At 34.1% G+C, this 24,916-nt stretch overlaps 1 protein-coding gene across 3 annotated transcripts in view; it reads left to right on the top strand.

Annotated features, from left to right (window-relative positions):
- Positions 1-24,907, top strand: part of SMC4 (structural maintenance of chromosomes 4) — a 33,959-nt gene extending 9,052 nt beyond the window's left edge. For all 3 annotated transcript variants that reach the window (XM_027542384.1, XM_027542391.1, XM_027542400.1), the window contains 19 exons: positions 2,100-2,264; positions 2,511-2,638; positions 3,113-3,253; positions 3,932-4,082; positions 5,732-5,896; positions 7,211-7,444; positions 9,064-9,249; positions 11,465-11,626; positions 13,470-13,695; positions 13,782-13,861; positions 14,766-14,918; positions 15,992-16,118; positions 19,783-19,972; positions 21,015-21,159; positions 21,431-21,604; positions 22,203-22,385; positions 22,524-22,756; positions 23,274-23,457; positions 23,912-24,907. In XM_027542384.1, the coding sequence (XP_027398185.1) occupies positions 2,100-2,264; positions 2,511-2,638; positions 3,113-3,253; positions 3,932-4,082; positions 5,732-5,896; positions 7,211-7,444; positions 9,064-9,249; positions 11,465-11,626; positions 13,470-13,695; positions 13,782-13,861; positions 14,766-14,918; positions 15,992-16,118; positions 19,783-19,972; positions 21,015-21,159; positions 21,431-21,604; positions 22,203-22,385; positions 22,524-22,756; positions 23,274-23,457; positions 23,912-24,064 (3,180 nt within the window). In that variant the 3' untranslated portion in view covers positions 24,065-24,907. The remainder of the gene's footprint in view (positions 1-2,099; positions 2,265-2,510; positions 2,639-3,112; positions 3,254-3,931; positions 4,083-5,731; positions 5,897-7,210; positions 7,445-9,063; positions 9,250-11,464; positions 11,627-13,469; positions 13,696-13,781; positions 13,862-14,765; positions 14,919-15,991; positions 16,119-19,782; positions 19,973-21,014; positions 21,160-21,430; positions 21,605-22,202; positions 22,386-22,523; positions 22,757-23,273; positions 23,458-23,911) is intronic.
- The last annotated feature ends 9 nt before the right edge of the window (positions 24,908-24,916 follow it).

The raw sequence follows: 24,916 nt of genomic DNA, 5'->3' as shown, positions 1-24,916 counted from the left end.
AATACTAGTATTCCATCACTTCAGTAAATAGTTTGGCTGAAAAGTATAATGCCTTTAGAAATATTTTTTATTGTTGTTACACCAAATCATAGCTTCTGGTTATCTGAAAAATGTATACCTAAATAATACCTTATGTGATTTGACTCAGGTACGTAAGTTCTCTTGGCATGAATTTTCATTTATCTTAGAGTAAGTGTTCAGCTATTCAAATCAAATTAGAATGTTGACTATTTGGTGTCAGATATTTGGATTATAAACACAGACATAAAAGAGTTAAACTGACTACTTCCAGGTTAGTGATTCTCAGCTGGGAGTAGTTGTTGCTTTCTCTCTCCCCCAGTACATTTAGCATTGTCTGGAGACAGTTTAGGCTGTTAACAGCTGGGGAAGGCCTCATGCAGCTGGCATCTAGTGGGTAGGGTCAGAGATGTTATTAAACATCTTATGATACCCAGCATAGCTCCCCACAACAAAGTATTCAGCCCAAAATGTCAGCAATGTTGCTGTTGATAAACCTGTTTAGATAACAACTGAATAAGTCTTGGCTTGTACAATGGCTAGAGTCTCACCTGTTGTGATCCAAAGCTTTAGATACTCTTCCAGGCTTAAGTTCTGTATAAAACCTAAAGCTTGCCTAAAATATTTGAAAAGAACTGATAATTGAAAGCCGAACAAAATATTTTATATAAATGTCTACATGTTTTAGTTTAAACACTAATATTTAGCTAAATCTAATTCATACATACCCAAGGTTACAGAGAAATCTAAACAATGATAGGCTCTTAGGATAACATTTCACCTTGTGTTTTATAATCATGTGCTGTTGTCAAAAGTACAGAAAAGTGGTCATCTATAAAATTTTTTTTAATTTTGATTTTTAATGAGTAGATTTCCACCCCCACCCCCACCCCTCCGTTATGCAGTCTTAGATCTCCAACTGGAGATCAGAACAGTGCCCCCTGCAATAGAATCTTGGAGCCCTAACCAGTGGACCACCAGGGAAGTCCCTAATAAGTAGATTTTTAAAGGAGCTGTTTTATCCTTTCTTGTTTGATCTTCAGTTTTTTTCTACTGTATATAATTATATTGAAGATTTTGGTAATACGATGCTTTGTCATTAGCAAGTTTTAACCCAGATTTTTAAGTTTCATTTATAAATACTGTAGATATTTAAATTGAGAAAGAATATATGCCCCTTTTTAAAAAATTTTTTTTCAGTCTGTGCTGTTTTGCAGAAATAAAGGGGTATGTTTTTATTTTTCTACTTGTCTGTCCCTTTTCTTCTGTTGTAATAAAGAGTACAGGCGGGCTACTGGTGCGAAGTAAAGTAGCATTTTGCCTGAGCATATTCAGACAAAATTTTCTCCCCCATCAAGCTAAATGGCTGCCTTTCAGTCAGCCTTGAAAGTTACCGACTGTACTTTTTTATTTTCTCTTTGTAACTGAACTGCATAAATGCAAATATATAATGTTAATCTTAGATTTTAAGTATAGTTTAAAAGTTGTTATAATAATAATTGCAAGCAAAAGTTTTATGTACCAAGACATTTAGTTGCAGTCAGTTGGCCTTTTCCTGTTATTACCATGAGAGAAAATAGTATTTCCTTTTTCATTTAATGGCTTGTTTGTTTGTTTAGAAAGTTAGAACATCTTTACTTGGCATTTTTATATAATTTTATTTATGTATTTATTTCTGGCTGTGCTGGGTCTTTGTTGCTTTGCACAGGCTTTCCCTAGTTGCAGCAAATGGGAGCTACTCTAGTGTTTTGCAGGCTTCTCATTGCAGTAGGTTCTCTTGTTGCAAAGCTGGTCTCTGGAGCACAGGCTCAGTAGTTGGCGGCATACGGACTTAGTTGCTCCGAGGAATGTGGGATCTTCCCAGACCAGGGATCAAACTCATATCTCTGGCAGGAGGCTTCTTCACCACTGATCCATCAGGGAATTCCTATTTGCATCTTACTAAATCTCTTTATGCTACTGATTTATATCATTTAGTTCTAATTAATGTTGGATTTGTTATTTGACTTGTTTCTAGTTCTTACTTGAGGCTGATGTAGCCAAACATATACAGTGAGTGTGAAATACTACTTTTTTTAAAGGGTGAAGTTGAACAAATCGCTATGATGAAACCAAAAGGCCAGACTGAACACGATGAGGGTATGCTTGAATATTTAGAAGATATAATTGGTTCTGGACGACTAAATGAACCTATTAAAGTCTTGTGTCGGAGAGTTGAAATATTAAATGAACACAGAGGAGAGAAGGTGAATCTTCCATAGACTTTTGTAAACCAGAATGTTTCATTTATTGATTAACAGATTATACTAAGCCAGATAATTCAAGTTATGATAGACCATAATTGTTTAAGCTAAGTTTTATGTTTTCCTTATTAACATTTCAGAGAAACAATGTTTATGAATGTAGTTTGTTTTTATCTAATGTTGGCATATTTTAAATTGATTGTTCAATACACTTAATATGAACAATTTCTATCCTTTTAACTTTTGTAGTTAAACAGAGTTAAGATGGTAGAAAAGGAAAAGGATGCCTTAGAAGGAGAGAAAAACATAGCCATTGAATTTCTTACCTTGGAAAATGAAATATTTAGAAAAAAGAATCATGTTTGTCAGTATTACATGTAAGTACCTTAATTTATCAACTTTTGTATTAGTTTCTGACACTAAAATCTAATCTGTTCTCTTTTCCTGTATTAGAGAAATGTGAAGACTGAAGTAAAAAAAAAAAATTCTGCAAGTGGTTGTGATGAATTTATTAGAGTTTTTTGGCATAGTAGTGAAGTTAATTTTTAACTATCCTACTTGAAGTTGGGTTCACAAATATCAACTATGCTTAATACTTAATAGTTTTACTTATAAATTCTTTTTAATTCATTTGATAGCAGATCTAATTGTGTTATATGGAACCTATTTTGTTCCTAATTGCTTTGACCCTGGGTTGGTTTCTTCCTTCCCCCTTCAAAGACCTAGATACTTTAGAAACTGCTGATTTTACTTAAAATAGTTTGAGAGTTTTAGAAATGGTACTTTAGGATCTCTGATAGCTTTTTCTCTCTCTCTAGTTGGATCTCTGATAGCTTTTTCTCTCTCTCTAGTTATGATTTGCAGAAACGAATTGCTGAAATGGAGACTCAAAAGGAAAAAATAAATGAAGATACCAAAGAAATTAATGAGAAAAGCAATATACTGTCAAATGAAATGAAAGCTAAGAATAAAGCTGTAAAAGATGTAGAGAAGTAATAATCTTTTGGAAAGTACTAAAAGTAGATTATTTTATTACATGTATGTGTGTGTGTCTATATATAAACTTAATACAAGCATATGAAGGCAATATATTTGCCAGCATATAAAATATTATAAATGGTTTCTTTTTGCAACCAAAAAACTGAATTGCCTTTCATCCAGTTGATGATTATCACAGGTTTGAGTGCCCAACTCTGGTCTTAAATAATGGAGGATGCTATCCCCTAGTGGCAGAACCCAATAATACAAAACATCATTGCAAAAATGGGCATTTAACCTGACAGGTTAGTTGTCTTAAAGTTTTATCATTACTTTTTTCATGGCAATCTTCAGTGATACCAGGATCCCTTACCTATTCAGTTTTCTTTTTTTGTATTCTTTAAAATGAGTTTTGCCTATTGTTTTTTTTAATGGTCAAATTTTTATATTCCTAGACATCATAGTCACTATTTCCAATCTAGCTTTGAAGGACAAAATAACTCATAACCACACATTTTAACAACTTCTTCAAATATGGATGGAGAGGAGGGTTAGCTTGAAGCAGGTAGTATTAGGATCCTACTTTATAAGAACTTGGTACATTTACATAGTGTTTCAGGCAAGGTATACAAAGTCGCTTTAAAATACCTGAATATCCAAAATAGTGACTGATGATTTTCTTACTTTGCTAGGAAGCTGAATAAAATTACAAAATTTATTGAGGAGAACAAAGAAAAATTTACAAAACTAGATTTGGAAGATGTTCAAGTTAGGGAAAAATTGAAACATGCTACAAGTAAAGCCAAAAAACTAGAGAAACAACTTCAAAAAGATAAAGAAAAGGTAGGTTATGTGGGGGAAATTCTTAATATTTCATGTCTGATGTAGTTTTTGTTATTTTTCATGAATGTTCTTGCCCCTTAGAGAATGAATTGGAATTCTGAATGTTAAATGCTTCAGGATTTATCTCTGAACCTAATTCTCCCCCTCACCCACTATGGAAATCCTGCATCCATTGACTTTGAGTTTTAGAGCTTATGTATCTGATATATATTGTTGGAGAATTATTTACCAAATCGGTAATCCTATTTTGGTGACAAAGTAATCTTCCTAGAATATATGGTTTAAAAAGAGGTTTTTGGCTACATATCATAGACTTTTAAAAGTAGTACCTTTGTCTACAGAAATCAAGTTAAGAATATCAGCAGAACTTTCCCCTTAGAAAGGAGGGGAGAGGAAGCCATAATTTATAGCAAGGGGTTGATTAGCTAGTTTGAAGTTTTAAAAGATGATGAACTTTAGACCAGAATGCCTAATTTGCTGGCACCCAGACTAATAATTAATTTGGAGCATTTCAAATATATTCACAGTTTAATCAGGTATTAATAGAGGCAACACTGAAAGCCCTTCCCCTCAAAAAAGTTGTGTACCATATATTTACATGGTACTTATAGGCTCTGCTTTACCTTATAAGCAAATGCATTTATTCACAAAATACTTTGTGTGTACAGTAGTAGCACTTTTTATATGAGTCAGTGTTTGCAGGAGAACATTTTGGGAAGTGTTTAATTTCTCCTGTTATAGATAACCAGAATAAACAAAATACCAATGGATGTCATAGTAACCCCTAAATTGGACAGAGTAAGCCACATGTGACCTAAGTACAGTTATTAGCCTTTGGACACCAACTGTGAAAGAGTGATTATTACTGAAAGGTATTAATGGAATAAATTAGTCCCATGTGGTGATTCTGAAAGGGTAAAGTTGGGAAAGATCTTAGGATTTGAGAGAGACTAGGGGGTGTAACGGAGAAGGTGATGGCACCCCACTCCAGTACTCTTGCCTGGAAAATCCCATGGACGGAGGAGCCTGGTGGGCTGCAGTCCGTGGGGTCGTGAAGAGTCGGACACGACTGAGCAACTTCCCTTTTATTTTTCACTTTCATGTATTGGAGAAGGAAATGGCAACCCACTCCAGTGTCTTTGCCTGGAGAATCCCAGGGACGGGGGAGCCTGGTGGGCTGCCGTCTGTGGGGTCACACAGAGTCGGACACGACTGAAGTGACTTAGCAGCAGCAGCAACAGGGGACGTAAAGGTAATATGTGGTAAGTTGTAATGTACCACGAAGGGTACTTTAAGGAATTCCATGTACTCAGACCATGTTGTAGGTGAAGGAGGTTAATCACAGCATAAAGTTAGAGCAGAAGGAAGAAAGATATAATGCCCAGCCAAGGAGAATTGTCTTTGGTAAGGAATCAAGAATTCATAGAATTATCTTAATTCTATGAATTAGACTGAGAATATAGAAATTGCAGCATATGGTTAAGGAAGTATACTTGCTAAAGCTAGCTGGTTCAAACCTAATTAAAATGAAAACTGCAAAGATCTAGAAGATCTTGAGAAATGCTTTTAAATAAGTCAAATATTAATGGTATTGGATAGCCTAAAGGTACATGCTCCTAGTAACTTTTTAATTTGTTTTATAATCTTAGGTTGAAGAATTTAAAAGTATACCTACCAAGAGTGAGAATATCATAAGGGAGACAACAACTAAAAACAATGCCCTTGAGAAAGAAAAAGAAAAAGAAGAAGAAAAATTAAAGGAAGTTATGGATAGCCTTAAACAGGAAACACAAGACCTTCAAAAAGAAAAAGAAGTAAGATTTCTTTATCAGTTGGTGTTTATTTTGATGGCTTTTTTTCCTCCTATCTTAAAGATTGTTTTTATAGTAATAGTAAAAAATGAACTGTTAGAATGAAAAGTTTGGGCTTTTATCTAACATCCCCAAAAATAGTCAACCTAGACTATCCTTTTTTTGTTTTCTGCTTTCTCATTTTAAAAAGATGTTAACTGAGAATGAGAACTTAAAGTGGTAGAAGAAAATGCATATCAGATACTTTGCTTTATGTGCTATTCTCTGTTAATGTTGATTTAATCATCACATTTTTCTCTTAAATTATTTTCTTGGTAATTTAATTGGTTACTACCTGTATATGCTTGGGACCACACTAACCATAGGTTGACATTTCCCTTCTTTACTTTTGTAGCTCTTGTGTAATAGTTTTAAAGCTATGGCTCTTGTGTTAATTCTTGGTTGCTTAAGTCAGTTAAATATAAGATCTTTGTAAATTATACCTCAGTGAAGTGTTTCGGGGTTTCTCGACAGACTAATATAAATTGATTCTGTTTTGAAATATGGACATGTTCTAATATCATCTATAAGAGTTTGTAAGTAAGATGCCTATGGGATAAAGTGGCTAAGTATCATACAGTCACTTTCCTAATAGAATAAGATGAGTTTTTCACATTTGCTCATTTCATGTATATCAAGTAATCCCATGTGCCTTGGCATCCTAGGTTAGTGACAAAGCCAGGACTCATATCTAGGTATCTTTGGAGCTAAAAACAGGCTCTGCTACTTACGAGTGAGTGCATGACTTTGAACAAGTTATTTAAACTCTGACCTCAGTTTCCTCAAAATGGGCATAATGATGATCGTAGGATTGTTGGGTTAAGGAATTAATACATACAAAACATTCAGGATAGTACTTTGAACATATATTCTACAGTGGTGTGGGTGTGTATGTGGGTGGTCATGATTTTTTGTCATTTTAGTCTCTAAATTGAGATAGAAGGAAATGGCAACCCACTCCAGTATTCTTGCCTGGAGAATCCCAGGGACGGAGGAGCCTGGCAGGCTGCCGTGTATGGGGTCAACACAGAGACGACTTAGCAGCAGCAGCAGCAGCTACCTCATTAAGCTGTTATTAAATCAGTTGGGGAAAGACTTTATATACCATAAACATTCACAACTGGGCAAAAACTGTTAGTCCATTCACTTATGAGAGTTATTTCTATATATTGTGCTTACATAATCTATGAAGTTAAATTTAAAATGCATGGTTTCCACTTTGGTTTAGGTTTGAAAACACGTATTTCAGATTAAGTGGGGCCTATCATATTTTAACAGAGTCGAGAGAAAGAACTTATGGACTTCAGCAAATCAGTAAATGAAGCACGTTCAAAGATGGATGTAGCTCAATCAGAACTTGATATCTATCTCAGTCGTCATAATACTGCAGTGTCTCAATTAGGTAAAGCCAAAGAAGCTCTAATGGCAGCTTCTGAGACTCTCAAAGAAAGGAAAGCTGCAATTGGAGATATAGAGGCAAAACTCCCTCAAACTGAACATGAGCTAAAGGAGGTAAATCTTTACTTCTGTGTTTCACATGAACATTGTTTATCAACCCTAGTTTTATTTATTTTCATACATATTTACATGTTTTTTTTTAATCTCAACATCTGGTGTGACTGATACATAGATTTTGTTGCTGTTGTTTAGTGTAATCTTTCCCAAAAGAAGGGTGTTAATGTTTCATTACTCTTATCTGATACAAGTTAAATTGAGACTATTAAGAAACTGTGTTATCCCCTCAAATGTCAAACAGCAAATAATATTGCTATCGCCATCATTATTTCCCATGGAAATAATTTAAACAAAAGAAAGTTTTTGTTTCCCTAAATGTAAATGTAGACAACTTATGCAGTGATACAGGAAAGTCAAATAAATGTGTGTGTGTGAACAAATATGCAAGTCAACTGTCTTAGTGTATTTTTCTATTTTTGAACTTAAGGACATTCTTTCTTTGTTGGGACTGCAAGTTGTTAAACTAATCAAGACATCTTACTTAGTTCATCAATCTTCTCTCCTTGAGTAAGGAATTTCATAACATTAATTTCCAAAGCATCATTAAGCAAATTGCAATAGAAGATGCTCTTTGAAGTGAAATGACACTGAAAATAGTCTTTTTCATTTTAGTAAATGCACACTGATTGGTCATCAGAAAACTTCATGGCCATGTAGAATTTAAATGTAAACTTAGGTTATATTCAGTTATGATTTCTGTCTTCTTGGTGATTCAGTTTATTTTTGGGTGAATTGTGTTTATAACTTAAGCTTTTACTTGAAACCAGTATGATTGGTAATAGAGGTAATAATTTAAAACCAAGAAATGAAAGAGAATGTCAGTTGGAAAAATTGCTAAATAGGTAGATTGAGAAACAGAGTTAGGATTTTTGTGTACGTGTGAGAGGGTTTCTCTTTTGTGGGCAGCCTGACGTTTTTGTATAGAAACAGTACTGTTCACTTATCACGTTTCCCTTCGTTTCAGAGCTGTGCTTTTGTTTTCCTTGGTTTAATTGGAATAATGAATTATACTATATAACACTAATGTAATACATATTAAATGTATTATATAGTTTATTATCTATTAATTTAGAAAGCAAACCACTTTCTAATCATAGCCATACCCAGTCACCCATATCTAGAGTCCTATATTGAGATCTATTTTTGATTAGTGTAAGAATATAAGAATTAGGAAACATTTATGCATAATTACCTGGAGAAGGAAATGGCAATCCACTCCAGTATTCTTGCCTGGAGAATCCTGTGGACAGAAGAGCCTGGCAGGCTACAGTCCATGAGGTCGCAAGAGTCAGACACGACTTAGCAACTAAACTACTACTACTACTATGCATAATTATATGGTACAAAACTGGGATTTCCACAACCCTAGCTCTACTCGTTCTGTCAATCAGTGCACTGCTCCTAGGACTATATTGAGGTCGTTCACCTTATTATTGACCCAAATAATTTATGCCCCTTTTAAAATAGAAAACCCATCCATATTTTTCAAAATCAAAGCAGCAAGCAGTTACAATGTGATGGCAGAGTTCTGGTTCTGGTGTTTATTGTTGACCTTTTCTTATGTTGTAATAAGGGTGTCTGCTTTTGGGATTCATTTTCTTTACTTTCACCTTTAGAAAGAAAAAGAACTTCAAAAACTTACACAAGAAGAAATAAATTTCAAAAGTTTGGTTCGTGATCTTTTCCAAAAAGTTGAAGAAGCAAAGAGTTCCTTAGCAATGAATCGAAGTAGGGGAAAAGTCCTTGATGCAATAATTCAAGAAAAAAAATCTGGCAGAATTCCAGGAATATATGGACGACTGGTAAAGTAAATTTATTTATAAATAACTATATTTTTCTCAGATATTATAATTTTCTTAAATAACTGTATATTAAGTGTTTTTTAAGCATTTTGCTCTTACACTCAGGCATGGTAAAATTCTTTGTGGTATGGATCCTTTCACATTAAAAGTTAAGCAAGTGCAAGTACAAGTCGCTCAGTTGTGTCCAACTCTCTGCGACCCCATGGACTATACAGTCCATGGAATTCTCCAGGCCAGAATACTGGAGTGATAGCCTTTCCCTTCTCCAGGGGATCTTCCCAACCCAGGGATTGAACCCAGGTCTCCTAAGGAGCATTGCTGGTGGATTCTTTACTCCTGAGCCATAAGAGAATCCCATTAAAAAAGTTTGGGATAATTATAGTCACTTTAAGAAAATGATCTAATTCTACTGATAAACTTAACTACTTTTTTCTTTCAAAAAATAAGAATTTGATCAATTATATTCTGAGCTTTATACCATCATACTGAAGGTTGTAACTAGAGTTTAGGAAAATCACAAAGGATGATGTCAAAACCCAAGGCCTAGGGATAATGGGTGCCTGAAGCCTGAGCTCCTGAACCTGAAGAAGGAAGGGAATTTGGCCATGGCTAGAGGTAGCTGGAAGGAAGTGAGGAAAATAGATACCCCGTTCATCTATTCTACCATTTCTGGCTGGTGCCTCACTTTGTCTTAAGCTGGAAAGCCAGAAGAACCAATTAATGCACTCCCTGAATCAGTCTTCCAGAGAAGGAAGCAGAAGAGGGTGATTCAGAAGGGCAGATGAAAATTACCCAGCATAGTTGCTTCCATGTCTGCATATCAAGGACTTCCACCTTAGTTTTTTGAAGATACACAATTTGATCATATTCCTTTGCTCAAGGAAAAATGAAACTAGTTGCTTAATGTTACTTGATAGGTAAGTTATTAATAGACAAACGATTTCCTTAGATGGTTTTCAATAATTCAAAGTTGTATTATTCTGTAAGTTATTTTGCTTATAATTTAGGTTTCCAATCTTCACATTATACATTTTCACTTACATGCAGTGAAAACAGTTCTGTTCATTTTGTGCTCATTAAAATTTCAGACTCTGTATATCCATAAGTTTTTTTTTTTTAAAGATCGATAAAAGCTCTAGTAGTGATTGCCTCTGCAGAAGAGAAAGATAGAATGTGAGGGACACTTAAATTTTTCATTGTGTTCCATTTTTGTACTTTTGTAAACTATGTAGGTTTAGTTCTTCAATTAAATGAAACTTGACTATGAGGTACCATTTCACACCAGTCAGAATGGCTGCGATCCAAAAGTCTACAAATAATAAATGCTGGAGAGGGTGTGGAGAAAAGGGAACCCTCTTACACTGTTGGTGGGAATGCAAACTAGTACAGCCACTATGGAGAACAGTGTGGAGATTCCTTAAAAAACTGGAAATAGAACTGCCTTATGATCCAGCAATCCCACTGCTGGGCATACGCACTGAGGAAACCAGAAGGGAAAGAGACACGTGTACCCCAATGTTCATCGCAGCACTGTTTATAATAGCCAGGACATGGAAGCAACCTAGATGCCCATCAGCAGATGAATGGATAAGAAAGCTGTGGTACATATACACAATGGAGTATTACTCAGCCATTAAAAAGAATACATTTGAATCAGTTCTAATGAGGTGGATGAAACTGGAACCTATTATACAGAGTGAAGTAAGCCAGAAGGAAAAACATCAATACAGTATACTAACACATGTATATGGAATTTAGAAAGATGGTAACAATAACCCGATGTACAAGACAGCAAAAGAGACACTGATGTATAGAACAGTCTTAAGGACTCTGTGGGAGAGGGAGAGGGTGGGAAGATTTGGGAGAATGACATTGAAACATGTAAAATATCGTGTAAGAAACAAGTTGCCAGTCCAGGTTCGATGCACGATACTGGATGCTTGGGGCTAGTGCACTGGGATGACCCAGAGGGATGGTATGAGGAGGGAGGAGGGTTCAGGATGGGGAACGCATGTATACCTGTGGCGGATTCATTTTGATATTTGGCAAAACTAATACAATTATGTAAAGTTTAAAAATAAAATAAAATTTTAAAAATAAATAAATAAATAAATGAAACTTGAAAAATCTATATGAAATAGTAATGAAATGATCCTGTGCCTAATTCCCTGCTGATTGTGCATTGATTTTTTTTTTCCTTCCTCTTATTTATTAGGGGGACTTAGGAACAATTGATGAAAAATACGATGTTGCTGTTTCATCTTGTTGTCATGCATTAGACTACATTGTTGTTGATTCTATTGATACAGCCCAAGAATGTGTAAACTTCCTTAAAAGACAAAATATTGGAGTTGCAACCTTCATAGGTTTGGATAAGGTGGGTATTTATAATCTACCTGTATTTTAGTTTTTAAGTGCCAGGTGTTGACTGATTTTGAATCCTAGCTTTTTCTTCATAGTTACTTCAGTGAACCACCTAATAGATTTTGAGGATTATATTAGGCTCTAGGGGTTACATCGTTGTGAAAAAAAAAGAAACTTGTACTGCTTCCCCTAAAGTAATATGCATTCCTATGTTGGAGTGACTGGTAGTTTGCATTGCTAACTTCCATCTTCAATAACTACTTTTTTTGAAAATAGAAAAATACTTAGATATAATTCATAATCATAAAATTAATTATTTTAAAATATATAGTTCAATGGATTTTAGTACATTCACAGAATGTACTAAATTGATTGTTCAACCATGACCACGATCTAATTCTAGAATATTCATTACTCCAAGAAAGGAACCCCATACACATGAACAATCAATAACCCTTGTTCTCCCACCCACCCCACCCCCACAACCTTTAATTGACTTTTTGTCTGGATTTATGTATTCTGGACATTGTATATAAATGAAATAACATATTATATAGCCTTTTGTTTATGGCTTCTTTAACTTAGTGTTCAAAGTTCATCCATGATGGAACTTTGCTGGTGGTTCAGCAGTTAAGACTCTGTGCTTCCATTGCAGGTGGCAGAGATTTGATCCCTTTTATAGGAACTAAGAGCCAGTTCCCTGTCTGCTCTTTTTTAAAAAAAGGTTCATGTTGCATCATCAGCACTTCAGTCCTTTTTATTGCCAAATGCTCTTCCCTTCTCCATTATATTCTATAGCACATTTTGTTTATCCATTCATCAATTGGTGGACATTTGTGTTGTTTCCATGTTTAGGCTGTTTATGGTTAATACTGCCATGAACGTTCATGTACACAGGTTTTTGTATACCAGCTTTTCATGTGCTTATTTATTGGCTATTTCTTTATTTTCTGTTCAGATTCTTTGCTTATTCGTTAATTGGTTTGTCTTGCTGTTGTAAGAGTTCTTTATATATTTTGGATATAAGTCTCTTATACATAATTTGCAAATGTTTTCTCCCATTTTGTGAGCCATCTTTTCATGTTCTTGTGATACATCCTCTGAAGCACAAATTTTAGATAGCAGTCTAGTTTATTTACTTTTGGTTGCTTGTGTTCTGGGTGTCATATCTAAGAAGCTACCATGTAATCCTAATGGCATCGTGATTTACTTTCTGTGTTTTATGAGCTTTACAGCTTTAGGTTTTACATTTAGTTTTGTAATCCATGTTAATTTTATAAAGTGGGGGGTCCAGCTACTCTTTTGAGTACTGGGTTGTTTGGACACCTTTTATATTCTTTCCCCATTGAATTTTCTTGGCATGCTTGTCAAAAATCAACCAATCATAAATGTACGAGTTTATTTCTGGCCTCTTATTTATGTCTGACTTTGCATTGATATCACACTGTCTTGATCATTGTAGATTAGTAGTAAGCTTTAAAATCAGGAATCCTTTAATTTTGTTCTTTAATATCTTTTTTTAATATATTATAAATGGGATTTTCCTAATCTCATTTTCAGATTATTTATTGCTAGTATATAGAAATACAGTTTCTACATATTGATCTTATGTTCTGCAGCTTTGCTGAATTCATGTTAGTTTTAATAGTTCTTTCATGTGAGGATTCCTCAGAATTTTAATATATATAAGATCAGATGATCTGTGAATAGAGATAATTTTACAATATCTTTTTCTTAAATAACAATAAAGTAATATTGTGTAGATACCAAGAACTTTGTATACATATCCTTATGTTTAACATGTGTATTCTATAAATGATACCTAAAGAAAGGTCTTTTTCTTCTTTTTTTTTTAGATGGCAGTGTGGGCAAAGAAAATGACCAAAATTCAAACTCCTGAGAATACGCCTCGGTTATTTGATTTAGTAAAAGTAAAAGATGGGGCAATTCGCCAAGCTTTTTACTTTGCCTTACGGGATACCTTAGTAGCTGACAGCTTAGATCAAGCCACACGAGTAGCTTACCAAAAAGATAGAAGATGGAGAGTGGTAACATTACAAGGGCAAATCATAGAACAGTCAGGTAATAGTTTTTTTCCTTTGCCGTTGAGTCTATTTACTCCTGTTGAGGGGATACATACATTTAAGTCTGACTTTTCTGTTCTCTAGGTACAATGACTGGTGGTGGAAGCAAAGTAATGAAAGGAAGGATGGGTTCATCAGTTGTTGTTGAAATCTCAGAAGAAGAGGTCAGCATGTACAAAATTATAGTCGAGACATTTTTGTTAAAGCAGCTTTATTGATATATAATACACTGTAGAACATTCTACTATTTTAAATGTACTGCAATCATATTTTCAGTTTAACAGTTTGAACTTTCTATAAATGGCTAGTGTGTAAGCTGTGGGATTTCATATGAAGCCTGTTAAAGTTCTAAAAGTATGTTAATTGAAAAGTATTTACTCAACATACATGTCTTTTTCTGTTATCACATTTGGATCATATAATTTATTTCACGGTTAACTTATTGTTTGACATTTGTTTCTTCACAGTTACTGCTGTATTACATAATTATCTTTTGTATTTCAAAATAATGATTTAAATTGTAAATATAGCAAAGACTTCTGATATGTTTCCAGATTTTTATCTCAAAATATTTTATGTTTCCAGAAGTAAAATAGAATGTCAAAACGCCCAGAAAAACTTATGTTCCATTATCACAATCAGAACACTATACTACTTTCTTCCTGAAAATTCTGAAGTAGTTTATATTCTTCCTCTTAAATATTTGCATAGTATACCTTCACTGTAACTATAATTGATTATACAACACTTAAGATTGTCTTTTCACCTGAACCTATGATGCAGAAATTAGTTGACCATCTCCTAAGCATTGGTTTTAGAATTGGAACTGGGTTGTTTGGTGTGTTTCTAGTCTTTTTTTTTTTTTTTTTAATTGGAAGATAATTGCTTTACAATGTTGTGTTGGTTTCTGTCATACATCAACATGAATCAGCAATAGGTATACATATGTCTCCTCCCTGTTTTTCTAGTCTTTAAGATCAGAAGTTTGGGTTTTCATCATTTTTGTAAATTGCTGTTAATCTGAAATAATTCTTGTTGGAGTAAACTCACTGGTAATATTCTTTGTAGGTAAATAAAATGGAATCACAGTTGCAGAGAGACTCTCAAAAAGCAGTGCAGATTCAGGAACAGAAAGTACAACTGGAAGAAGCAATACTTAGGTTAAGGCATAGTGAACGAGAAATGAGGAATACACTAGAAAAGTTTTCTGCAAGCATCCAGGTACCTTTTTACCAAAGCTGCAACTATTGGAATTCAACAGCAATTTGGCAGAGGCATTTTACTGTTTGCTTATAGTTTTTAAAATATAAGGGGGAAGGGGAGGTTGGGCTAGGGTCTGTTGATTTTTGTTTCCTTGAGTACTAATAGATAAATGTCCTGTCACAATGTTGCTCCAGCCACAGCTATTTCTGGTTTCCATTTGGACTGGAGAGAAATGTGTCTTCCCTTAACAATGACCCTTTATTTTATTCTCTTTACAAAGGGGAAAGTTTTCTTAATTATAAAAAAGCAATGCATGCCCACAGCCTCTTAAAAAACCAAAACCAAAAAAAAAAAAAAACTAAGAAAGTTTTTAGAAAATACGTGAAAAATTATCACCTTCAGTTTTTGTGTATGTTCTTTAACTTTTAGTGGCAGTATCTAGTTTGCGTGTATGTATTTATGTGGTAGATGTTGATATACATACTAAATTTGCATATGGATTTCTGTAGTCTCATAGTAACTTCTTGACTCAGTAATTAATTTCCTTTTCAAGCAAATGTAATTTGTGTGCAATTATATTGACATAGTTTGTACCACAGTTTGATAAAGGTTTTTCTGTGTTGGCTGTGTACACCACTATGTTTTAAATATTCTTGTTAGGCATACCTTAATATGCTTATCCAATTATTTCCTTAGTCCTAAAATTGTAATTATCACCCAGTATGTATACAGTGTTTTTAAGCATTTGGCACATAATGCCAAATTGTTCCCAAAAGTTCTAATTCATTTACTACTGGTAGCATATGCAAATAATTTTTCTAAGTGAACAGTAAGTACTCTCCAATATTTTGTAAGTTTGCTACACAGATGTACTAAAAAATAGTGTTTAACTTGTCTTTATAATGAGTTTATACATTTCATGTGTTTTGTTGGCCATTTTCAATATTTTTATTTATTGTTCATGTTTTCTGCCCTTTCCTGTTAGTTTTTGTGTTTTTCTTAAAGATTTTAAGTACCTTTTTAATTTAAAATTTAAAGCAAATATTATTGTAAGTTAAAATATTGACCTTGAATTTTAAAACATTCTATAGCGTTTATCAGAGCAAGAAGAATATTTGAATGTCCAAGTTAAGGAACTTGAAGCTAATGTACTTGCTACAGTCCCTGACAAAAAACAGCAGAAACTGCTTGAAGAAAATGTTAATACTTTCAAGACAGGTATGTTTAAGTACAGACTTTTTCCCCTATATTGTCAAAAACAGGTTTGTAATATTTGTATTGTTTAAGATCACAATTTGTAGAATAAAAAATAGATTATATATATTTAAGTGACCACACTGTTTTACAGTTTTTATTTTTATTTCATCCTCAGAAGGTTGTAAAGTAAGTACTAATAAATTAAGTATGTCATTTGACAGATAAAACTGAGGCACAGAATGGTTTATATAATTTGCTCAAGGTCACATAACGTATGGTGGTGATACAGGAATTCAGGATGAAGGCAATCTGATTACAACACCTGTGCTGTTAATGAGAACTTAAAGAACATACATTTTTCTTTTCAGAACTTTTTTCTTCATGTGTATATATAAACATGTAAGTGTTCTACCAAAGTTTTTAAACAAGAAAGGGAATTAGTTCACAGGCTCATAGTCAGAATTGGCTTTGACATTAAAATCCTCTGGTCATGTACTTGAGCAGCCCGCTTCTATTTCCATGTTCAGGTCATGTAGTCACTCAGTCATGTCCAACTCCTTGTGACCCCATGGCCCGCCAGGCTCCTCTGCCCGTGGGATTCTCCAGGCAGGAATACTGGTTGGAGTGGGTTGCCAGTTCCTTCTCTGGGGGATCTTCCTGACCCAGAAATCAAGCTGAGGTCTCCCACATTGTAGGCAGATTCTTTACCATCTGAGCCACCAGGGAAGCCCACTTCCATGTTGGCTTCAGTTAAATGTACATAGGTAAGCATCTTATGGCAGGAGGTGGTAACGGTGAGTTTCACAGTATTTCAGTGACCCCAGGAAACAGCCTTCGTCACATCAAGAAAGGCCCTTTTTATAGTCTGGTTCATGAGCAAAGGAAGACAAATACTGATTGTTTATCCATAAGTATTAGATGGACTGGAATTGGAGCAATTATCCACATGTTTAAAAAATGAGGGAGTTTTCTTCCAAAAGAAAAAGAAGTGAAAAGATTGTAAGCAGACAGATGTCCACTGTGCACATTGCATATTAATATATACGTGTATTTTTTATTTTTTGTAGTCATATTTATTTATATTTTTAATATTGAGGTATTCACTCAAAAAGTATCTGCTACTGACCAAGTTTTTTAGTACTATTGATCAAGCAATGAACAAAATAAAGTCCCTCTTTTCAAGGAATTCACCCTTAAGAGATAAGGAAACTAAACAAATACATCACATACTGTAACAGGTGGTGCTAGGTGATAAAAGTAAAACCAGGGAAATGGAACAGGATGGGGATTCAGATAGACACAGTGGTTAGGCTAGTGCTAGAGATTTGAGCAGAGACCCAAAGGAAGTATGAGTGCAAATGTGAGAGAAGAGCATTCCAGGAAGAATGTAGAGGAGAAAGTAGAGGCCCTAGGGCAGGAAGTAGTCTGTCAGAAGTTTCTAGCAAGGAAACCAGAATCCCTAGACTTAACTGATAGAAGAATCCAGATAATGTAGAGCCTCATAGGCCATGTCTCCAGGGGAAATTAAAAGCCACTGGAGAGTGACATAACCTGACAGGACTTTTTTTTTTTCTTGCATTTATTTTGGATTTGTATTTTGTTCTTGCAGACAGACTTCACCCTAGTCCTCCTTCCCCAGGGTACCTACAGTATTTGTTACTGCCTTTGATGGAACCTAGTGGTCAAATAAAAAATAAATCTTTTTCATTTATAACAACACTCTCATTGAGAGACTACAAGAATTTGTATTCTATTTGAAAAAGACTGCTTGATTTTATTAGGAGCCCTATATATATATATATATATCTCTCCTCTTGTGGAAGTACTGGTTATTATTAGTAGACTCTCAATGTCTGATATGGAAGCCCATTTATTCAGGCATATCTTTAAGATTAAATGTTTCATTTTACATTAATTTAGATTTTTAAAAATCTGGCAAATATGTGGACAATAAAAGGAGCAAGGTGATATGAAATAGTGATGTTGAAATTATAAATTACATGATGCCCATTTTCCCCTATTTCTAACAGACATGCTACTATAAATGGGGGAATTTAATGTATGTTAGGTACTTGAAAATAAGGAAAATGATGTTCTGAAGAGTGGAACCCTTTCCAGTTGCATACTTGGCCCATCCCAGTATAAGTCATGATGCCATGACCCCACAGCAGCTGGTACTCTACCTCACAAGGGAGCTAAGCACACAGACTCGCCACTGTGAGCAATACAACTCCTTCGATAAATAATAGTGTCTTAGTATCCTTAAGGGAGAGGGGAGAGTTAGAAGACTAAAAGGGGGGCAGGGTTTTGTTTTGCCTTTTTTTTTTTTCTTTTTTTTTTTTAAATCAAGTGATGATCTCAGAAATACAAAAAATAGACACTGTAATTAAACTCACTAGATGGGCTTTTAAAATCAGACTAAGAATTCTCTGATAAATGTGAAACAAAAAGATGGTTGTAAAATGTGGAGAATATTGAAATTCTCTCTTAGAAGAATAGACAGTCAAGAGGAAACAACAGTTAAGTCTTTTCTTTTCCTCTCAGCAAATCCTACCTGCTTTCTCCTATCCTAAATGCTACATACCTCCCACAGAAGCTTTATGGAGTTTCTTTACATAAGTTGGCACTGTTTCTGCTTCCTTTCTAGACATAGGTATCAATAGCTTGAACCCCTTACCTTTTTGCCACCTTCCATCTTTCCTACATCATATAATGATTAGGGTTCAGATATGGAGAACAGAATCCACTCTGGCTAGTATAAATATGATTTTTGGTGTGGGACTGTGTATTTAAGAGAGAAAAAGATTGTTTATAGGATCATTGTGATAACTTAAATTCTAGGCTAAACGCTAAGAATAATTTCCAGAGCAACTCTGAAGAACCATGAAAGAAACCATACTGCCTTTTCTACAGTTGAAAAGCCATGTATCACATTAGGAAGATGACACTATAACTGCCAACAACAGAAGCACATTGTACCTATCGTAATCCACCCCGTCAAGTTAATGCCATTGCCTGTCAGTTTTCACAAACCTTTTGACAGGACATCAGAGCCTCTACTACCACCAAGAAAACTTTTCCATGACTTCCAGCAGAAACATGCTCAGTTCATCACTTTTGCCATCCAAATTATATGATTTTTTCTTGATTGAATGAACTTAAATTTATGTCTGAACAGTAGGTACAAGGGAATCTAGGAAGTGTAACTTAAGAGCCTTCTGTGCCACAGAGAAAAGTACCCCTTTATTCTATCTCCCCCACTTTGTTACAGGGAAGAGAATTCGAGGTTAGCAGAATTAAATAACTACTTCTTCTTCACCCCCAGTCTGTAGTTGAATACAGAGTCTAAGGGTAAAAGATCATTATGAAACAAAGTCAAAGTACCCTATAAACTTCTGAAAAGAGCTTCACAGTGTGAAGCCATTAAGAAATATGGGTTACGTTCACAGCTGAGCCAGAGAATTTAACTATATGTTGTAACACCATTTGTTTTGATAAAGGACATTTTGGTTTTGTGTTTGGGGTTTTGCTTTTTTTTTGAGGCCCTTTTCCTCTAATGTTTAAAGTTTCTTTTGCATGTATCAGGTTAAGTTGTATTGACTGGAGAGATTTATTGAATGCGTCTAACAAATGATGCTTATTAGTGTAGAAACACAAATTAATTTTACTTTTTTTTATCCCCCAGAGTATAACAGTGTGGCTGAGAGAGCTGGTAAAGTGGAAGCTGAGGTTAAAAGGTTACACAATATCATCGTAGAAATCAATAACCATAAACTCAAGGCCCAACAAGACAAACTTGATAAAATAAATAAGCAATTAGATGAATGTGCTTCTGCTATTACTAAAGCACAAGTGGCAATCAAGACTGCTGACAGGTAGAGTTTGCATACTACCCTGCCTTCCTCTTCCCTACATCACACTGAAAAGGGGATTAATATTTAAATTTAATGTCTAATAAATGTTTCCTGTTACTTATTAAGATCTGACATTGTTACCTAGTAGGATTTTAATAGGTGGATGCCAATAATAAATTATCGAATGATTAGTTTTTAAAAACTGATAAAACAGGTATGGTTTAACAAAATGTGGTTATGTATCTCCCCAGTTGTGAGGACATAGAAGTTAGAGTTTCATTTCTCTGGTTTACGGGAATAGATGGCAATTCATTTAAATAGATCTAGGTCTTAGGAGAATAAGAAGGATGAGAATTAGCATAATTGTTTTAGTAACTGAAAATTTTAATTATTCCATTGTCCCAAAAAGTTTTTAATACATTCATAATACAGGTCTTGTTTTAAATTTTAGAGTATTAAAGTATTCTGTCATAAAGCAAAGTGTATATAAAATGTTGAAATGTAAACAGCTGTTTGTCTTAAAATTATAAACTGGTTGCATAGTGATTATCTGGTTATTTGGTTATTGCAGTGTCCTTTGTTCAAAGGTGCTAATTAATAAGCAGCGTTTTACCTAAACACAGTTATCAGTCACAGGGAAAAAATAATTGTGTGTGTGTGTCATTGTCATCCCCATTGTCCTTTGTCCCATTTCCTCCCCTCACTCTGCCCAAAACACTTATTTTCCCTGACTTGGACCAGGAAGTAATTTACTTGAAGGTATAGTTTAAAGAATTAAAGATTTAAGACCCTCCAATCTGATAGGAAAATGACAAGACTATAATAATACAATGGACAATTTTGCTTCATAGTCTTAAGATTGAATGAAACTAAAATTTTATATAAGGAAGTTTCATTAATTTATACTGAGAATTTAATAAAATATACAACATCCCACAAGTGTGTGTATAAACATAAAAACCAATTGAAAGATTTTTAGTAAAACAAGTTTTTAAATCTGATAGAAAACAATGTCACATTAATGTCATGAAAAGTTCTTAATATAAGATTTTTGCTTGTTTAGAAATCTTAAAAAAGCACAAGACAATGTCTTACGTACAGAGAAAGAAATAAAAGATACTGAGAAAGAAGTAGATGACTTAACAACAGAGCTAAAAAGTCTTGAAGACAAAGCAGCAGAGGTTGTAAAGAATACAAATGATGCGGAGGTAAGATGTGGCGAGGGGAGAGGGCACTATTTGAAGCAGCAGAGAATTGTGGATGACATCAGTACCTTGTGTAGTAAGCATTCAGTAGGTTATACTTCTAACTATATTAACTTCATCTGTGTAATACAAAATGACTAAACTTTTCTGTAAATAAAAACATTTTCTATAAAGTGAAAGAGGCATGAGGTGAGAGTGCTAACTTCATCTTTGTAATGTGAAAATCGCTGTTCTGAGATCATCATACCTATAGCAGCTCTTTTTGTTTTCTTAGGCATCCTTACCAGAAATCCAGAAAGAACATCGAAACCTACTTCAAGAACTAAAAGTAATTCAGGAAAATGAACATGCTCTCCAAAAAGATGCACTTAGTATTAAGTTGAAACTTGAACAAATAGATGGTCACATAGGTGAACATAATTCTAAAATAAAATATTGGCAAAGAGAGGTGAGAATTGTTAAGTGTAAATTTAAAATACCCTTTATGAAAAAAGTTGGGGTTTGTGTTTTTGAAGTATGTTGTAATTCTTAATTTCAGGTTATATAATCACTTCTCAGGTTTATAGGGGGCAAAATGAACAGTATTTAGGAATTATTATATACAGAAAAATAAGGGTAATGGTTAGAATTAATCAACATTTTCATCCCAGGACTGATGTAGAGATTGAACATGAACACTTGAGCACTACGACTATTTGTTTTATAAGTCCTTTGAAAAATAGTTGATACACAAATGAGTCACCACTTCTGCTTATATGTCATTCTGATAGGTAATTTGTCTTAAATTTGTGAGTTTTTTGGTTTTTAATGTATTTGGCTGTCAGGTCTTAGTTGCTACATGCGGGATCTTTTATCACAGTGCACGAACTCTCTGGCTGTAGCACCTGAGCTTAGTTGCTCTGTAGCATGTGGAATCCTAATTTCCCAACCAGTGTAAGGCAGCCTCTTAACCGCTGGACCACCAGTGAAGTCCCTGGGAGGTTTTTTTTTTTAAACAGTGAATTGTAAGTAACACTGCGTTTTCTAATATTCATCTAACTTTATAGATTTCAAAAATATCACTGCATCCCATAGAAGATAATCATGTTGAAAAGATTCCAGTTCTAAGCCCAGAAGAGCTTGAAGCAATCAAGAACCCAGATTCTATAACAAATCAAATTGCAGTTTTGGAAGCCCAGTGTCATGAAATGAAACCAAATCTTGGCGCCATTGCAGATTATAAAAAGAAGGTACAAGTAAACAACTCGTGTAATGGTCAGAAAGTCTCTTTAGTCCTTAGCCTAAATTGTTAAGCCTTTATTTTATATAATTAGCAGTTTTAATTCTCATGTCAAATGTATAACGTTTTTCTCATATTCTTTTCGTAGGAAGAATTATATTTACAACGGGTAGCAGAATTGGACAAAATTACTAATGAAAGAGATAATTTTAGACAGGCATATGAAGATCTTCGAAAACAAAGACTTAATGAATTCATGGCAGGTTTTTACATAATAACAAATAAATTAAAGGAAAATTACCAAATGCTTACTTTGGGAGGTGATGCTGAGCTGGACCTTGTAGACAGCATGGATCCTTTCTCTGAAGGAATCACATTCAGGTTTGTAATGATGCCATATACCAAGTTTTGGATTATTCTGTTAACATCTCTGTACATATTCTCCAAACTTAGTATTCTTTAGGGGTGGGATGTGACAGTTAAGTCTACAGCATATTTTATTTGATAAATACTGGTTTGCCTACAGGCTTCCTGTGTAGCTCAGCTGGTAAAGAATCCACCTGCAACGCAGGAGGAGACCCTGATTCAACTCTTTGGTCAGCAAGTTCCCCTGGACAAGGGATAGGCTACCCACTCCAGTATTCATGGGAAACAGGAAGAATAGTAAGAATTACTTACTGATCTACTGTTTAAACCTTAAATTTTTGTTAGGTGTTCTTATGTGTTCATCCTCCAAAAATATTTTTATAAAATAACCCACCAAGAATTTATATTAATGAAAAAGCAAGTTAGGTATTTCCAAGGAAGGTGGTAGAAGCCAATTAAAGGAAACAAATCACAGAGTCTTAATTTAGCTTTCCAAGTAATTTAAGTGATGAGACTTTCTTAATTATTTCAGTGTTCGACCACCTAAAAAAAGTTGGAAGAAGATCTTCAACCTTTCAGGAGGAGAGAAAACACTTAGTTCATTGGCTTTAGTGTTTGCTCTTCATCACTATAAACCCACTCCCCTGTACTTCATGGATGAGATTGATGCAGCCCTTGATTTCAAAAATGTTTCTATTGTTGCATTTTACATATATGTAAGTAATCATTTAGAGCTTTTCATTGTGAAAATTATGTGTTCCCTAAACATTACACATGGAATTGTTTGGCTTCTTTTGAGCTTCTGCCATTCTCTATTCCCATGGTATTCACGGAGACCTCTTTATTTGAGCAAAATAGTTCCATTTTGGAAAAGTTAAATGTAAATGTAAATTAGTAGCAGAAACACAGGTACAACTTTTCTCTTTTCCCAGATCTTTTTTCTACTAGAAGACTTCTACTAGGCAACTATCCTTCCAAATACCTGAGTTCTTCTCTAACCCAGATACTATCATGAATTATCCATGTTGTCATTGTTCATATTAATTAGCAATGTTATGTTCAATTTATTGCCCAAGAAATATTTTAGGGAAGTAAAGTTAGATCTTTATTAGTCATACATTTACATATCTATGTGTAATTTTTCTAATTTATTCTGTTTTTTCTCTTTAGGAACAAACAAAAAATGCCCAGTTCATAATAATTTCTCTTCGAAATAATATGTTTGAGATTTCAGATAGACTTATTGGAATTTACAAGACATACAATATAACAAAAAGCGTTGCAGTAAACCCAAAAGAAATTGCATCTAAAGGACTTTGCTAAACTTGCTTAATCTGAAGATTTTTCATATCTTACCATAGACTCAACATGTTGTATTTCTCTATGTAAAGGGTTATAAATTATATAAAATACCTATTCTTAAATTGTATCATATAGTTTCTATTTTATGCTGTTAATTAAGAGATGTTACAAGTTTAATAAAATATTCTCTATGCCTGTTTCTAAGAGATTGTAAGAATCTGACAGTTTTGTAAGTGGCAACTATGGAGAAAATAAGATGCCTGGACTATCAGATAACTTCCCCTTATGCAGAGTTAAAAGTATATTACTTTGATGAACAGTACAGTTGTAAACTAAACCATGTTAAACCAGTGATTCTGAATTGCAAGAATGAGAATTTTAATATTATACATTCTTAAACTCAGTGTACTTGACTGTTTAAAACATTTGTGAAAGGGCCAGCAAATGTCTGAATAACTTGAGTGGGTATATATACCACTATAGTTGCTTCAGAAAAAGAATGATTTAAGTGTATAAGGGTTAATTTCTTTAGTATAAATGGAAATTAGGATGCAGTACTGTTTGTCCATTAAGTTGTCAAAGGCTTTCTTGTTACTGTGTTACACTGCATTAACTCAGAAATATACTACTGGAAATAAGCTGGCAACCACTTCATTTTCAGAAAAATCCTGGTATTGAATCAGAAGTCTGGTCTAAGCTATTTGGTTTCTAGATAGAGAGCCTGAGGAATTAAAATTTAAAATTACCTTGTTATTCATAGTGCATTGTTTAGGTACTAAAACCCAACAAAGACAGTCTGTATCATAATCAGTAAGATGTAAATACATGAGCATGAACTTAAATAAAGTAAGATCTAAAATTCAAGTATGGTCA

The sequence above is a fragment of the Bos indicus x Bos taurus genome, chromosome 1 (assembly GCF_003369695.1).
Source record: "Bos indicus x Bos taurus breed Angus x Brahman F1 hybrid chromosome 1, Bos_hybrid_MaternalHap_v2.0, whole genome shotgun sequence".
Lineage (NCBI taxonomy): Eukaryota > Metazoa > Chordata > Mammalia > Artiodactyla > Bovidae > Bos > Bos indicus x Bos taurus.
This window is presented reverse-complemented; position numbering and strand designations above follow the sequence as displayed.